General features: G+C 39.9%; 1 protein-coding gene across 4 annotated transcripts in view; it reads left to right on the top strand.

The window, feature by feature from the left end:
• Positions 1-18,191, top strand: part of BTBD9 (BTB domain containing 9) — a 397,317-nt gene that overhangs the window by 243,076 nt on the left and 136,050 nt on the right. For all 4 annotated transcript variants that reach the window (XM_036414400.2, XM_036414401.2, XM_036414399.2 and 1 more), the window contains exon 7: positions 6,699-6,808. In XM_036414400.2, coding sequence (XP_036270293.1) covers positions 6,699-6,808 — 110 coding nt within the window. The remainder of the gene's footprint in view (positions 1-6,698; positions 6,809-18,191) is intronic.

Genomic DNA, 18,191 nt, shown 5'->3' on the forward strand with positions numbered 1-18,191 from the left:
TAGCTTTTTTGCCTATATCCTGTTACACATCTCTAATAGGTGCACTGTGTCTACACCTCAGACTCATTACACTGGATCCATGTTCTCAGGCAGCTAGTTGTGCCTTCCCATTTGACCCTCTTTTATTCCTGCAGAGAGAAGTTTCATAACTGTTTATCTTTCCAATTTAGCAAGATGGTCTATAAAGTTCTATGCTAAACAGATCACCTACCATCCACTAGGTAGTTATTTGATTTTTTTAAATTTGTTGTCGTTTCTTGACCTGAAAGGTAAATATCATAGGGAAGAGATTTTCTCTTTATTATTCAATCCCATATCCTAGCATGCAGCAGCAGTAGCTGGCACAGTAAATGCTCAGTTAATATTTAATATTTGCTGACTGAGTCGGTGATCATTTGTGTGTGGGGGGCGGTATTTCTCTTTTAGCCACATTTGTTTTGGTTTGATCTTTGAAGCAAGAATAGCTTACATGGAAGGCTTTTTATATTTTTTAAAATCTTTATAGTTGAATGTATACAGATGAGCCCTCCCTCGTTTCTTTCCCCCTTGCCTCCCACCACCCAGTTCCCACTCAAGCCTTACCCCAAGCATTCACCACCCTATGTCTGTGTTCATGGGCAATGCAAGTATGCATATAAGTTCTTTGGCTAATCTTTCCTGCCATCCTCCTTCCCACCCCCTTTCTGTCTGAGATTCATCAGTCTGTTCCATGTTTCCATGCCTCTGGTTCTATGTTATTCGTAAGTTTATTGTGATTGTTAGAGTCCACATATTTGGATCCATAAGATGAGATTATGTAATATTTGTCTTTCTCTGACTGGCTTATTTCCTTTAGCATAACCATTTCTAGGTCCCTCCATACAAGGAGGACTTTTATAGTTCATGTTGCTAAATTCAGTGTTTTAAGGTTAGACTCCATGTGTAATTAGGTAAGAGCTCTTTGTCTTTGTCATCACTACTACCAGGGTATTTTAGTCTTCCCTTCTAAACTGCTCTGTAAACTTCTCCAGATGTAGGCTTATGTCCTGTCTTTTGGGTCCATTCCTCACAGTGATTAACACAGTTTCTTATACCTATAGGTATTTATTAAATCTTGATTAAAAGCAAGCTTTTAATATACCTACAAGGTTAAATATATAAGCAGAGAATTGGAATGAATTACATACATTTTACATATTATATCATTTTCATATGATTTATGTAAATATTATAATTAAGACATTTTATATTAACTCCAAATATAATTTCATTAATTTAAGGCATATTTTTATGGCATGTTTTAGGTTCTTTGTACTTGGAGATGGGGAAAAAGCCTATTACTGTTCAAAATTCATTTATTTCCTCCAAATAAAAAACAGCACTTAAATGTTTATCTCTAAAGTTGGAATGACTATCTATTTTGGAAGCACTGGGTTCTGATGTGTTAGTAATTATTTGCCCATCTTACCCTTTCTGCATACTTGATTCTGCTTAGCATCAATTTTCTTTGAAACAAGATGACTTCTCATTTGATTTGCCCTTCAGGTGGTGCAATATGATCGCTCCCTCTGCAGGGTTAACGGTCCCACTGTCAGGACTGCTCTCTGAGACGGTAGCCTCTGCTTAGGCTCACTCAGGACACAGTGTTTAGCCTTTCAATAATTCTTCCTCTCCCAGATAGCAAGCGCTGCTGGGGCCTTTGCTGAAGTCAGTAGAGGAGAATCATAGCTCCACAGATCAGCCAGAGGGAAGGTTCTCTAAGAGTAACAAATCTTTTCTGTTGCAACATGCTTTTTCTAGAAGCTTTTTGTCATTCTGGCAGTAAACTGTTTTCCATTCGCTGCCTTAGCAACAAGACCTGAATTCACTTCCCTTCCAGTGTGGTTTGATTATAAGAGCACTAACATTGTACCTGGAACTAGAAGAAAAATTTCATACTAGGGAAACCCACAGATATTACCTGCTTTTAGGTTGGAGAATTATTTATATACATTCTTAGTATGTCCTTGAGAGGAAAAGTCCAATAGGAAATCATAGAAATGATGAATCCAAATCCCACACGGTCCCAAGTCCCTCGTAAATGCTATAGTTCAAGTTTTTGTTCCGTCACTGCATCTGTCCACAGCTAAGAACAGGTTTTCTCCCTACAGTTCTCTGCGGCCACCTCAGAGAGCGCACCAAAATGTTAGGCATCCCTTCTCATGCAAGAGTCTTAGGCTAGCGCTTGTTTTCTCAAGAGTCTTTGTTTAACCCAAGAACATGAAGTCCACTTTGAGAATAAAACTTTGTTTACCAAAGAATAGAATTCTGATGGGTTGTGGCTTTATTTGATCCCATGAGAGCCCATTTAAATATTTCTTATGGAATTCAATTTTATCTTGTAGTAGAAACTGCTACAAATAGGCTTATCCTCCACCAGAATCAGAGACTAAAGAATAAATATCAAGGGTTTAAAGTAGGAATGTACAAGTTGCTGTTTGTTTCTGTTTTCTTTAGGATGTTAAAGATGTAATGTTTATGACTTAGAAATTAAACCTGGTAGCATCCTGATAAGAAAAGATGGAATATAGGTTAAGAATATGAATTTGTACCTTCCCAGAGCAAGCAGGGAATGCAGTGAAACCTCCAAAGCAAAATTCCTGTAGGTCACAGTATTATGATATCTACTGTTAGGAAATCCTATTTTCCTTAAACTTTTAGGGTTTGCACAAAAAGGAAATTCTTCTGTGGGTGTGGGTTGCTGGACCAAATATGGGCAGAGGATTCTTGCCTTGCCTTCTCGTGCATAGCTGAGTCAGGTGAAGGGTATTATAAATAGGCTTTTCTAAAGATTAGGGTCTTGAAGTGGGAAATACTGTAGAGCCAGGTCATCTTCTTACTGTGGCCCTCAGTGCCTTCGCTCTCATGCCCCACGAGCAAGGGCGAGGCCCTGTCTGTGTTCTTGAAGTCTGCCCTTGGGCCTGCCTCCTTACAGACTACCATTTTAGCATCCACAGTTAAGCATTCTTACCCAGACAGCCAGTTTTCTTAAAGTTCACACAAAGACCTTCTGTACCCAATGATCTACTCTTTAAATTCCTATTTAAAGATATCCCATTCTGCCAAGCCCTGCATTAGACATGTTACATGCTTACCTCATTTAAATGTCCTAAAAGGTCTCTGTTACCAACCTCTCTTTATAGAGAAAGAAACGAAAGCTTAAAAAGGTTTAAAGCACCCCCCCCCCCCCAAGTGACAGCAAATTAAATGATGGGGCTGGGCTACAAACCTGGCTCTGTTAGATTCTAAAGCACATTCCTCAAAACTCCATGGTGCCTTTCAATTTTAGAGTGCCTTTAGATTTCATTTGATTAAAAAAAGACAGGACCTGTTTTCACTCACACTATCATAGCTCCTAGAAACTTCTGCATTGAAACATCCTTTTCCAAACCATGTTCAGGATCCAGTCTTTGTCAGTAACGAGAAGACAACTAACATAGGGAAGGGAGGAGAATTTTGGAAACAGACTGTCACACCAGGGCTCCTGTGGACAGCACTCACCCTCACAAGAAATGGCCCGTCTGTTGCATATCTGCCTGCCTTAGCACTGTTGAAGGTTTAATTATCTTTCAACTGTCTGATCTGCTTTGAGGACCTCGGAGAGAACAAAAGTGGCTGTTACATTTTTCAGCAGTGCTTTCTCTGAACACAGATGAAGTCACGAGCTGTCACTGCCCTGATTATGAGGTTAAATCAGAGTCTGACTGTGCATTGGTGAGATGATGTTGAAAGGAAAAAAATTAATCTTAAACTTTGCCTCTTATTCAAAAATTTGCGACAGAAAAAAATATGGTAGTTACTTCTCTGGTTTAGATGTTATGACCCAGAGCAAGTTTTGCTTTGTTTTTCAAGAAAAGTAAAATGGTGAGAGAGGACTCTTTTCCAACTCCATCGGTTGGCTTTTCAATATAACTTCCCTTCTGCCTGGGGAGGCTCCATTGTGAGGCCTATTAAGAAAGTCTGTGCTATCTCCTCCCCCCACCCCCAGCCCAGAGACACTGCTCATGGATCAGGGCCCCCTCCACTTGAGCTGCACAGAGGACCTCGAAGTTCGCAATGTAGAGCTCCAGGCCACCTTGCCGGTTGCGAAGTTGGGGGATGAGTTGAAGCCTATTTGCTAGTTCTAGTTGAGATTCTCAGTAAAGGACAAAGTCCTATGCCAGCAGCTCCTTGCTGGAGAAAAGGAGCATGGTTTCTTGACTTTGTTACCATTTTTAAAAATGTGTGTTTGAATAGGGACTTTATGCCGTTTTTGTAAATTATGCTGTAATTTTTGCAGACTTATAACGTATTATAGAAGTAGAATAATTAAACTTGTTATGAGCATTACATAGAAATGGCTAATCGAGAAGTGTAATATACAGTGGTGAATTGCTAATTTGACCTCAGGATTATGCAGCAGAGATAACATTATCTTCATTTATATAGAACTGTTTATCTGGAGGCATCTCTCGTGCTTTTCCAGCCATAAGTATTATCTTGTTTGTTATCACAAACACTATCATTAAGGCTGTGAAATTTATTCCAGTACAATTTTTATTTTCAGTTTCTTCTAATTAGGGAACTAGGGAAAGGAAGGTTGCGTATTTTCTCCAATTCCTGACATTCACACCAGGATAAATTTTGGGAAATGACTATTACCTAAACTTGGAGAACTTGATTCTATATATCATGTTTTAAAAAGAGGGAAAGGGAGGGGGATCATACTGCATCCCCTAGTCATTGGGACTGTTAACCTTGAGAACTGCCAAGGGGAAAGGCCCTGTTGGTTGCTGTCTGGCTCCTCTGCCTTGCACAGTATTGGGAGAGCTGTCTCCCCTCTGGTGGAGGCTTGACCTCGGGAGCAGGAGAGTGGTCTGATCAAATTGCACCAAACCACATCCCTCCATCCCCTCCACGCTGCAGACTGCAGCACTCAGGCTATCACGATCATGAGCAGCTACAAATGCTATGGTGGTTATGTTTCTGTGGTTTTAAGGAAATGGACAAAATTAGATTCAGACCAAGGTGCCAGCCTTAACACACCCCTTCCCTTCCAGAAAGCCCAGTGTCACCGTTAGCAGTAAAGAACAACGCAGTCTGTTCTACCCACACCATCTAGACTTTCTTTTAAAGGAACCCATCCAAACCCAGGAAATTCAGCACCTTCTATCTACCTTGAGGGCTGAAGAAAACGGATCAGGGCCAGCCTCCTGCTTCACCAGAGGGCTCTGGTGATGGACCAGTTGCCCTGGCGCTCCACACGGGAAGCACAGTGTCTCCCGCAATGGCTGTGGGATGCTGAAAGGCCAGTCCAGGAGATGGCATTTATATTGGTTATGAAGATGAGTGATCAGCTCGTGTCAAGGAACAGATGGCTAAATGAGGTGCACGGGAATGCTGTGAGATTCAGGCTTGAAGAAACAGGAGGGAAAATAGCCCATGATATAAAACCCCCAAATCTAGTCTCCTTAATGAGAATTTTTAAAATCGGCATTTATGTTATACAGTTAACATAGAGTGATGAGAAATGTAAGGAAATTACCGAATTAGTGAACAGCGATTAACTCAGAAGTAAAATTGTATCATGTTGAAGGTTGCTTTACACAGTGGAGAGAGGATATTGCTGAACCCTGGCCTGGTCTGTCATCTTCTAATTGAAATCTGTGCGTTTAATATGCCCTGTCCTACAGAGTGCATGGTTCATAATTTGGGAGAGCATCATCAGTTGATCTAGTTATTTTTCCTGGTTCTTCCTTTGAATTCCAGTAAGAATGTGGTACATTCCCCGTGTGGCACTCAGAAGAACGAATTTGTCTGTTCATTAACCTGTGAACTGTCAGGTCCCTTTGGAGATTGAAAGGAGCAAGTCACTCCAAGGTTAATGCTTGTTTGTTGGAGGTGAAGCCTCCAGGGAGATACAGAGGGGGAACAGGCCAAGATGCTCAAGACCTGCCCTGTGAAACTCTGCACTGTGTGCAGGTGTCAGACCCGGGTGGTCCAGAGGGAGGTGCAGAGCAGGCTGGGTCACCTCTGCAGATCACTTCGAGTCAGGAGAAGGCTTCTCAGTAGTAAAGGCAGGGTGTGTAGAGGGCGGGGGTGGGGGTGGGGGGAGGGGGATGGAGGAGGGGATAATTTCCCAACAACGATTTGGGAGTAGTATTAAAATACAAGAAACTGTGAGTGTTTTCCAGTGGTTTTGTGGATGTTTCTTTTAAGCAAGAAAGCAATATTGATTTCATGTATTTGTCTCCAATGGATGAAAACTTTCATTGAATTAGAAAGTGTTTGATTTTCTATGTGTTTGTGCACCTGTGTACAGGCATATTCCTAACCACAGACAAAGATAGAAGCGGTTTGTTATTCTCTAGCGTAAATGTCTCATGGATGCATAGTTGTGCTGAAGTTCAGGATTTGAGCTGAACAGTACATGGTTTGATTTTCTAGGTAAATAAAATCTTAAGTCCTATTTAATTCTCTGGAAAGTGCTATCTTCTTAATTTTGATGTAATTTTCCTAAGGCTCAGTTGCAGCTAGCCCTAAGGAGCAGGTACAGGGTTTGAAGTCAAGTTCAAAGTCTCCTTTAGTCCAGGCCTTGGTACACTGTATGTTTATGTAATATACCTTACGCTGTTATTTTTGGATTGGTTGTGATGGAAGCTCGCTTTCTTCAACAAACATTCTTTTCTTTTTACCCTCAGATATATTCGAATAGTTGGGACTCACAACACAGTGAACAAGATTTTTCACATCGTGGCTTTTGAATGCATGTTTACAAACCAAACCTTCACTCTTGAGAAGGGCCTGATAGGTAAGTGTTACAGCTACATTTTGTACATCTGCTTAGATATTTTATTTTCAAGTATTTTTTTAATTCCCTTGCCTCATCTCTTAACCAGCTTTGACTAATAAATTTGGTTGGTTTGAATTAGAAGTCAAAATAATACCAGTAAACTTAAAAGAATATCAACATTTTTCTAATAGTTAATAATTGAAATGTTCTAATGATTTGTTCAGATTTGCTATGTGGGGAATGCTTATGACAGCTGGGCAAAGCCTTTCATACCGAAGTCTTTTCTGTACTTAATGGTAGTAAGATCAGGGAGGAGGTCTGTATAACAGTGATCCAGTGCTCATACTTTCCAAGGCTATGCACTTAATTTTGGCATTGATTTGGTATGAATGTATGTTCTTTTCCGTCTGTATTTGCCCTGTTTAGCCAAGTTCATCTTACAAAAATGGTTTTAAATTCATTATGGATTTGAATAAGACCAAAGTAACTGAATTGTCATTGTGAAAATCAGGTTACCTTGTGGGAAGTACTTCCTGATTGATCTTTCCAAAAGGTATATTTTAAAATTTGGTTATTTGGTTGCTTTCTGTTGTGTTTTGTACTTGTTTTAGGTACTATGTGGTCTGGCATTGTGTACAGTCCCACCAGGTTTTGTCATTCTAGATGTCATGAGTAGCTTTTCCTTTATGTTCCTTTCCCCCATGCCCACAGGTTTTTACTCTGCTCTCACCAGGATCATGGTTTGACTAATTAGATTCTTAAATCTGTGCCTTTATCGTAGCCTCATGGAACATGCATGCTAGGGGTCCAGGTGGGGAATGAAATGTCCCTGCAAAATAGAAGTTTTTGCCTTCACAAATGACACATTTCTCCTCCCTTTCTCAAGTCCTGTCCATGCTGGGACACAGCATAGTGACAGAGATCCTAAAATCTCAGCAGTGACTAGATGGGAAAGACAAGTATAACTTGCAAATGCTTTCTAGTTCTTTTGTCATCAGTCTACATTTTCCTAACGCCTGCTATCCCCTAAATGTAATCCTTTATCATGGAAATATAGGAGAGTAGTATTAATAAAACAGAAGAACTAGAAATTATTCCGACTCAGAGAACTTTTAGAGCTCAACTAAAATAAATAATTTGGTTTTAAGTTTGTTATGGATATGGGTTTTTTATATAAATGTTAATAGTTTTTGTAACTTAAGTAATTTTAAAACTAACAGTGCTAAAGCCTTACCTAATGTTATCAAGGTTTTGAGTTTTGTAGTGGAATATTGGTGATGGGGCTATAGGGAGGGTTCAGTTCTTCTCCAGGTTCTTTCATAGACTTCAGGCCTTATAGTTTGTGGTTATGGCAGTCCCTCTTGGGAAGAATCTGAGAAATAAGACCACCTTCATAGTCTTAAGATGTGTAGCATTTGTCTATTCATTTCAACCCAGTGCACTGCAGTTTTGAACGTACTGCATAGAAGTTGCCACCTATTTTTAAAAGGACCCCATTTTTATTGGAGAAAGAACAAATTTGTGGACACGGTAATTATCGAAGAAACAAGACGATCTGGCATAAGAGGCTGTTACAGGAATTAAACTCAGAATTACTTGTAGTGAGGGGTGCTGTTCTTGGTCTGTGTGGTGTCTACACTGAACTAGTCAGCATAGTCTGAAGCCATGATAGTCTCAGGTGTGTCAGGGTGAGAGAAGACTACAGAGATGCAAGAAGTGTTTTTGGTGTCTGGTCGAACACTTTACATCATGCCCTTTCTGTGGTGCTCACAAGCCTGACTGCGAAGAACACTGCAGTCATCTGCCTATCATCCCTCCTCAGCCAGATGGGAGCAGTGGTGCAGGTGGGCAGGTGTGTGGTGCACATAAGGGCAGGTGATCTGCAGTGAGATCCCGTCTGGTCCTCCTCCTGCTATCTTCATAGCTCACAGCTGCCCCCATGCTGGGCAAGCGGGGAAGTGTGTGAATCCTGAGGGTGTACCTGTCTGACATGGTAGCTCTGCGTAGTTGAAAGGGGTGTTTGAAATAGTAATTGCCAGCCTTCCATGTGATAACTTTTGGCAAGCACACAGGTCTCAGCCAGCCACTCTACAGAAGGCTTGGAGTAAGGAGTGACCCTCTAATGAGGACAAAGTGAGTGTCAGAACCACTCGGAGTTACTTCTAAATTGTAGCTGACAACTGCTTATTCCTCCCCACATCCTGTGAAATGTGCACTCCTCCCTGAGAACCACTCATACAAACTCCAGGTTCTCATGAGGGGAAAAGAGCAAAATTAAAATAATGTCTTTGTGAATAGGGTATCAAACCCTACTTGGATGTTTCAAGATTCAGAACTTATTTCTTTCATAGTTTGTGGTCATTGTTTCATAGTGTTGGTTACTCGAATTAGAGGAGTACTCTCCTTATACACCTTAAAATTACTTTAAAAATGTTTGCGTTTTTTTAAAATCAGTTTTTAATATTATTACTTAAAATGTATAATGATTCCAGGAAACACATAAATAAAAATAAATGACATTTGCGCGATAAGATTTTAGTCTTCTTCTACCAAAGGGTTTTTGACCCATTTTTGTTGACAGCATGTCATTCTTCATGCTGCACTTTTACAGGTTCATGGGGAACCTTGGAAGTTGTGTGGGCTCATGTATTTATGGGAACTTCAACTACACTGACCAGTTCTGAGTGTCAGACTCCCTCCCAGCATGCTCCCACCTCATCCTCTCCATGCGGTGGCTGCTTTTGGACCATGCTGGGAAGTATTCTCACCTGGGAGTCAGCCTGTGATGACTATCTTCTTTTCTTTTCTTTTCTTTTTAAATATATTTTTATTGATTTTTATACAGAGAGAAAGGGAGAGAGATAGAGAGATAGAAACATCGATGAGAGAGAGTCATCGATCAGCTGCCTCCTGCACACCCCCTACTGGGGATATGCCCACAACCAAGGTACATGCCCTTGACCGGAATCGAACCCGGGACCCTTCAGTCCCCAAGCCGATGCTCTATCCATTGAGCCAAACCGGTCCCGGCGACTGTCTTCTTTTCATTAGGAGTATCTTCCTATATAATAAAAGGCTAATATGCAAATCGAATGGCAGAACAATTGGTCACTATGATGCACACTGACAACCAGGGGGCAGACGCTCAATGCAAGGAGCTGCCCCCTAGTGGTCATTACGTTCCCATAGGGAGCACTGCTCAGCCAGAAGCCAGGCTCATGGCTGGCAAGTGCAGCGGCAGTGGTAGTGGCAGGAACCTCTCCTGCCACCAAGGCAGTGCTAAGGACCCCTCGGGGGATGTTCACCTGCCAGCTTAGGCCCGCTCTTTCGGGGTCCCAGACTGCAAGAGGGCACAGGCCAGGCTGAGGGACTCTCCCCTCCACCCCCCACCCATGCACAAATGTTGTATATCCGGCCTCAAGTCTATATATATAAAAGCCTAAACAACTGGCCGACCATTTGATTGGCTGGTAGCTATGACATGCACTGACCACCAGGGGGGACAGATGCACATCCAGAACCAGAGAGGAGGGAGTTCGATTCCAAGGTACCGTATTTTCCGGCGTATAAGACGACTTTTGAAATGAAAAAAAGTCAACCGAAAATCGGGGGCAAAAGACCAAAATTGCACAAAAATTACCTGCAGATCTTGACGGCAAAGTAAGTCTTTTCTTTGAAGTGGAGGGTAGTCTTATACAGCGAATATAGGCCTAAACCTATGTTTTAACTGTAAAATTAGGGGGTCGTCTTATACACCGGAAAATATGGGTACATCACCCAAGAACCGCCCTCTCACAATCTGGGACTCCCTCATGGGATGTTGGAAAATCAGTCTGGGCCCAGTCCCTGCAGGCCAGGCCGAGGGACCCCACCGATGCACGAATCCATGCACCAGGCTTCTAGTAGTACATAGGAGTGTGAACCTGTCTTAATAGTGAGCCATGGAAGCAATATTAGAATAGATATGACTGCTATTTTGTAAGCATTCAGCCTCCCAAAGAATGTGTCTGTTTTGCCTTGGCACTACACTTTCTGTGCCAAGTCCTTCCACTTTTTCATAAGCATTGCCAAAATTTCTTTGCATTTAATCTAATATTTATTTATTTATTTCTAGTTTTTTAATTATGTTTTATTGCTTTTTTTACAGAGGAAGGGAGAGGGATATAGAGTTAGAAACATTGGTGAGAAAGAAACATGGATCAACTGCCTTAATCTCGTATTTAAATTCACATTGAATAACCTATTAGTTATTCAGATAGACCAGTAATCACCACCCAGCTTAAAGAACTATCAGCTCATGGATGGACAACTTAGTTTATCTATACGTTGCCTACTTCCTCCCCATCAGATTATTTTTAAGGCAATCCCCAGCCTTTTTTTTTTTCATTTTATTCATAAATATTTCAAAATGTATCTCTAAAAGTAAGGACTCCTTTTTGTAACCGTAATTATAATCCTATACAATAAAAGGCTAATATGCAATTGTCCCCTTGACTGGCCAACTGCCCACAGCACCTCCCCCCATCTGGCCCCTCTCCTGTTTGGCCCCCAATCTGATTGGGAGTGGAACCAGCTGGCCGACTTCCCTTGTCCCCTCCCCCTGGCTGGCAGGGCCCCACCCATGCACAAATTCATACACTGGGCCTTTAGTATTATTATAATACCACAAAATTGAATATTAATTCTTTATGAGTATTTAATATTCAGAGTTCAATTGTCCCTAGTTGAGTGAAAGTCTGGAGTTAATGTATGTGTTTTTATAGGTTGTTTAAATCAGAATTCAGATGAAATCTGTACTCTCAATAAATAGCTGTTACGACTCTCGAATCTCTTTCTCTCCAGTTTATTTGTTAAAGAAACTAAGTTTTTATCTTGTAGAGTTTCTAACAGCCTGAATTTTGGTGATTAAATCCCCATGGTAGTATCAACATGTTTCTCTCTTATGCTTCTTGTAACTTGGTAGAGGATTAATCTGATTCAAGTTTTATTTATTTATTTATTTTTTAATATATTTTATTGATTTTTTAACAGAGAGGAAGAGAGAGGGATAGAGAGTTAGAAACATCGATGAGAGAGAAACATCAACCAGCTGCCTCTTGCACATCTCCTACTGGGGATGTGTCCGCAACCAAGGCACATGCTTTTGACCGGAATCGAACCCGGGACCTTTCAGTCGGCAGACCGATGCTCTATCCACTGAGCCAAACCGGTTTTGGCTCAAGTTTTATTTTTATTTTTTACTTTTGTAAGAATACTAGAGGCCCAGTGCATGAAATTCATGCTCTGGGGGCTGGGGGGGGGGGGTCCCCTCAGCCTGGTCTGCACTGTCTTACAGTCTGCAGTCAGGGAGACCTTGGGGGATGTCCAACTGACAGCTCCTGCCATCACCACTGCACTCACCAGCCATGTGCTCAGCTTCTGGTTGAACAGTGCTCCCCCTATAGGAGCGCACTGACCACCAGGGGGTAACTCCTGCATTGAGAGTTTGCCACCTGGTGGTCAATGAGCATCATAGCGACCGGTCATTCTGCTGTTTGGTCAATTTGCATATTAGCCTTTTATTATATAGAAGAAACACAGAAAATGGTTGTTCCTTTTGGATATTCATCCTCAACTATTTAAAACTGCAAAATAGTTACAGCTAATTCTGTCATTCTTTCATTTAGTAGCTAGGAAGAGAGAAATGTTCTCAATACTCTTTTAATAATCCTGAGATGTGATTTGCCCAGGAAGAAAAGGATAACTCTTACATTCTTTCTTTTTATTTACCAGTTCTTAAAGTGAAGAGATGGTTACCTGGCATCCTCCAAAGTTAATCAGTGAGGTTTTTTGTGGAGTTTTCCTTTTGGAGCAGGAGTACATATTATTTTGAATTTATGGGATTAAACAAATTGAATATCTTTTAATCAGTTGTACTCATTGATAATCAAATTGTCTTCATCTTTTAGCCTCTTCAGATTTGCTCTTCAGTCTTTCTGACACAACCTCAGTAGTCCTTAATAGTTCCTTGATTTCTGGCCAGACAAAATGTACCAGGTTCACCTTGTATGTCTCCTGCTCCTGATCTGGAATCAGCCATTTCTGCAAGAAGCCCTACTTCTGTTAAGTGGGAAATGACATTTAGAAACCTCAGTCAAAGTACTTGCTATTGGGTTGGTCTTTATTTCTAGGCATTTTCATGGACAGAACTCAGAAATATGTGCACATATATATTTATTTAACATGTAAAATATATCATGAGTGCATGCTAACATTTTTTTTTTTTTTTTTTTTACATTAGCAGTTTTTTGGTTTTTTTTTTAAATATATTTTATTGATTTTTCCCCCCCTCCTTCCCTCCCACACATCCCCTTCCTCCCCAGAGTTTTGTGTCCATTGGTTGTACTTATATGCATGTATAAAAGTACTTTGGTTGATCTTTTATCTCTCCCAGATCTTCCTCCCCTCCCCGCTGTAATTTGACAGTCTACTTGTTGATATACTGTCTCTATATCTATCTTTTGGATCCTCAGTTTATAATGTTCTTTATCATCCACAAATGAGTGAGGTCATGTGGTGTTTCTGTTTCATTGATTGGCTTATTTCACTCAGCCTGATGTTCTCCAATTCCATCCAGGTTGCTGCAAATGATGAGAATTCCTTCTTTTTTATGGCAGCATAGTATTCCATTGTGTAGATGTACCATGGTTTTTGGATCCAATCATCTGCTGACGGGCACCTAGGCTGTTTCCAAATTCTGGCTATTGTAGATTGTGCTGCTATGAACATAGGGGTGCATATATCCTTTCTGATTGGTGTTTCTAGTTTCTTGGATATATTCCTAGAAGTGGGATTAGTAGGTCAAATGGGAGTTCCATTTTCAGTTTTTTGAGGAAACTCCACACTGTTCTCCACAGTGGTTGCACCAGTCTGCATTCCCACCAGCAGTGCACGAGGGTTCCTTTTTCTCCGCAACCTCGCCAGCACTTGTCATTTGTTGACTTGTTGATGTTGGCCATTCTGACAGGTGTGAGATGGTACCGCATTGTTGTTTTGATTTGCATCTCTCAGACAGTTAGTGACTTTGAGCATGTTTTCATGTGCCTTTTGGCCTTCCTTCTGTCTTCTTTTGAAAATGTTCTATTTAGGTCCATTGCCCATTTTTTAATTGGATTATTCATCTTCCTTTTATTTAATTGTATAAGCTGTTTGTAGATGTTGGAGATTAAACCTTTATCAGTGGTATCATTTGCAAATATGTTCTCCCACACAGTGGGCTTTCTTGTTGTTTTGTTGATGGTTTCTTTTGCTGTAAAAAAGCTTTTTATTTTGATGTAGTCCCATTTGTTTATTTTCTCTTTAGCTTCCATTGCCCTAGGGGTAGTATCAGTGAAGAAGTTCTTTTGGCATACGTCTGAGATTTTGCTGCCTGTGGATGCTTCTAGTATTTTTATGGTTTCCCGTCTGATGTTTAAGTCCTGTATCCATTTTGAGTTTATTTTTGTGAATGGTGTAAGTTGGTGATCTAGTTTCATTCTTTTGCAAGTGTCTGTCCAATTTTCCCAACACCATTTATTGAAGAAACTGTCTTGACTCCATTGCATATTCGTGCCTCCTTTGTCAAATATTAATTGAGCATAGTGATTTGGGTTGATATCTGGGTTCTCGATTCGATTCCATTGATCTATATGTCTGTTCTTGTGCCAGTACCAGGCTGTTTTGAGAACAGTGGCTTTGTAATGTAGTTTGAAGTCTGGTATTGAGATCCCTCCTACTTTACTCTTCTTTCTCAGGATTGCTGTGGCTATTCGGGGTCTTTTATTGTTCCAAATGAACTTTTGGAGAGTTCTTTCTAGGTCAGTGAAATATGTCGTTGGTATTTTAATGGGGAGTGCATTGAACCTATAGATTGCTTTAGGAAGTATGGACATTTTGATGATGTTGATTCTACCAATCCATGAACATGGTATGTTCTTCCATCTCCTTACATCTTCCTCTATCTCTTTTTTCAGTGTCATGTAGTTTTCCGCAAATAGGTCCTTTACTTCCTTAGTTAAATTTATTCCTAGGTATCTTAATTTTTTTGGTGCGATGGTAAATGGAATTGCTTTTTTAGTCTCTGTTTCTGCAGTTTCACTGTCGGTGTATAGAAATGCCATGGATTTCTTGGCATTAATTTTGTATCCTGCTACATTTCCAAATTCATTTATTAAGTCAATTAGTTTTTTAATGGAGTCTTTTGGGTTTTTTATGTACAATATCATGTCATCTGCAAATAAGGATAACTTTACTTCTTCTTTTCCAATTTGGATGCCTTTTATTTCATCCTCTTGTCTAATTGCAATGGCTAGTACTTCCAGTACTATGTCAAACAGGAGTGGCGAGAGTGGGCATCCCTGTCTTGTTCCTGTTCTTAGAGGGAATGGTTTTAGTTTTTGCCCATTGAGTATAATGTTGGCTGTGGGTTTATCATATATAGCTTTTATTATGTTGAGGTATGATCCTTGTACTCCCACCTTGTTAAGAGTTTTTATCAGAAAAGGGTGTTGGATTGTATCGAATGCTTTTTCTGCATCAATTGATATGACTATATGATTTTTATCTTTCAATTTGTTCATGTGATGTATCACGTTTATTGATTTGCGGATATTGTACCATCCTTGCATTCCTGGAATAAATCCTACTTGGTCATGGTGTATGATTTTTGTGATGTTCTTCTGGAGTCGATTTGCTAGAATTTTGTTAGGATTTTGGCATCTATGTTCATGAGGGATATTGGCCTGTAATTCTCTTTCATTGAGTTGTCTTTATCTGGTTTTGGTATTAGGGTGATGCTGGCTTCATAGAAGGAGTTTGGAAGTGCTCCTTCCTCTTGGATTTTTTGGAATAGTCTGAGGAGGATAGGTTTTAGTTTTTCCTTGAATGTTTGGTAAAACTCTCCTGTGAAGCCATCTGGCCCTGGGCTTTTGTTTGCTTGAAGCTTTTGGATGACTGTTTCAATTTCTTCCCATGTTACTGGTCTATTGATATTTTTAGATTCTTCCTGATTGAGTTTTGGCAGTTTGTATTTTTCTAGGAATATGTCCATTTCCTCCAGGTTGTTCAGTTTGTTGGAATAGAGTTGTTCGTAGTATTTTGTAACAATCCGTTGTATTTCAGTGGGGTCTGTTGTTATTTCACTTCTTTCATTTCTGATTTTGTTTATTTGGGTCCTCTCTCTTTGTTTCTTGGTTAGCCTGGCTAGAGGTCCATCTATCTTGTTTATCCTTTCAGAGAACCAGCTCTTGGTTTTGTTGATCTTATGTATTGTTTCTTTGGTCTCTGTGTCATTTATCTGTGCTCTGATTTTTGTTATTTCCTTCCTTCTGCTTACACTGGGCTTTTTTTGTTGCTCTTTTTCTAACTCTTTGAGTTGTAGAGTTAGATCATCTGTTACCATTTTTTCTAGTTTTTTGCAATAGGCTTGTAAGGATATGAACTTCCCTCTCAAAACTGCTTTTGCTGTGTCCCATAGATTTTGGATTGTTGTGTTTTCATTGTCATTTGTTTCCAGGATGCTTTTAATTTCTTCCTTGATTTCTCTGATAACCCAGTCCTTGTTTAATAGCATGTTGTTTAGTCTCCATGTGTTTGATTTCTTTGGATTATTTTTATTGTAGTTAATTTCCAGTTTTATGCCATTATGATCTGAGAAGATGCTTGATATGATTTCTATCTTCTTGAATTTGAAAAGACTTTGCCTATGTCCCAAAATGTGGTCTATCTTTGAGAATGTCCCATGTGCACTTGAGAAGAATGTATATTCTGTGGCTTTGGGGTAGAATGTTCTGAAGATGTCAATTAATTCCATCTGGTCTAGTGAGTCGTTTAGGATTGATATTTCTTTGCTGATTTTTTGTTTAGATGATTTGTCAAAGGGTGACAGTGGGGTATTAAAATCTCCTACTATGATTGTATTGCTATTAATCTCTCTCTTAATGTCCTCCAGCAGTTTTTTTTATGTATTTGGGTGCTCCTGTATTGGGTGCATATATATTTACCAGGGTTATTTCTTCTTGTTGGATTGTTCCCTTTAGTATTATGAAGTGGCCTTCATTATCTCTTGTTATGTCCTTCACTCTGAGATCTAATTTGTCAGATATAAGTATTGCTACCCCAGCTTTTTTTTCATTTCCATTTGCCTGGAAAACTTTTTTCCATCCCTTCACCTTCAGTCTGTGTGCATCTTTTTTTCTGAGGTGGGTTTCTTGTAGACAACAGATGTATGGGTCTTGTTTTCTTATCCAGTCTGACACCCTATGTCTTTTGATTGGAGCATTTAATCCATTTACATTTAAGGTTATTATTGATAGGTACTCATTTGACGCCATTTTTATTCTATACCGGTATTCCTTCTTCACTTCCTATTTCTTTATTTTTACAGTAGACCCTTTAGCATTTCTTGCATTGCTGGTTTGGTGGAGATAAATTCCTTCAGTCTATTTTTGTCTGTGAAACTCCTGATTTCCCCTTCAATTTTGATTGATAGCCTTGCTGGGTACAGTATTCTTGGATTCAGACCCTTCCTTTGCATGACTTTGTATATTTCATCCCATTCCCTTCTGGCTTGATATGTTTCTGTTGAGAAATCAGTTGCTAGTCTGATGGGGGTTCCTTTGTATGTAACTTTCTGTCTCTCTCTGGCTGCTTTTAAGATTCTTACTTTGTCGTTGTTGTTTGCCACTTTAATTATAATGTGCCTTGGCGTCTGTCTTCTGGGATTCATTTTGCTTGGGACTCTGCGAGCATCTTGGATTTGTGTGGGCTTTTTCTTCTCTATCTCAGGAAAGCTTTCTGTCATTATTTCTTGAAATATTTTTTCCATGTATACCTCAGTTTCCTTTCCTTCTGGAACCCCTATTATTCGAATATTATTTTGTTTTGTATTGTCCCAAAGCTCCCTTAGGCTCTCCTCCTGCTTTTTAATTTTTTTTTCTAGAAGCTGCTCTAATTGGGTATTTTTTCCATCTTGTCTTCTAGCTCACTGATGCGGTCCTCTGCTTCATGTAGTCTACTCTTGATGCATTCTATTGAGTTCTTCATGGTAATGATGTCATTTTTCATTTCTTCTTGGTTCTTCTTCAGTTCCTCTTGGTTCTTCTTCAATTCCTCATGGCTCTTCTTCACTTCCTCATGGTTGTTCCTCATTTCTTCTTGGTTATTGTCAAATTTCTCTTCCATTCTTTTTAGCCAACCTATGATCATTATTCTGAACTCTTGCTCTGGTAGGCTGCTTGCCTCTGACTCGTTTACTTCCTTTTCTGGTGATGCCTGCTTTTCTTTCATGTGCGGGGTATTTTTTTGTCTTCCCATGGTATCTCTTTTCAGGATGTCTGGTTATGTGGTGTTCCTTCTCTTGCGTTGATTTAAAGGTGCAAAATAC

Source organism: Pipistrellus kuhlii, unplaced genomic scaffold, assembly GCF_014108245.1.
Source record: "Pipistrellus kuhlii isolate mPipKuh1 unplaced genomic scaffold, mPipKuh1.p scaffold_m20_p_5, whole genome shotgun sequence".
NCBI classification, from domain to species: Eukaryota; Metazoa; Chordata; class Mammalia; order Chiroptera; family Vespertilionidae; genus Pipistrellus; species Pipistrellus kuhlii.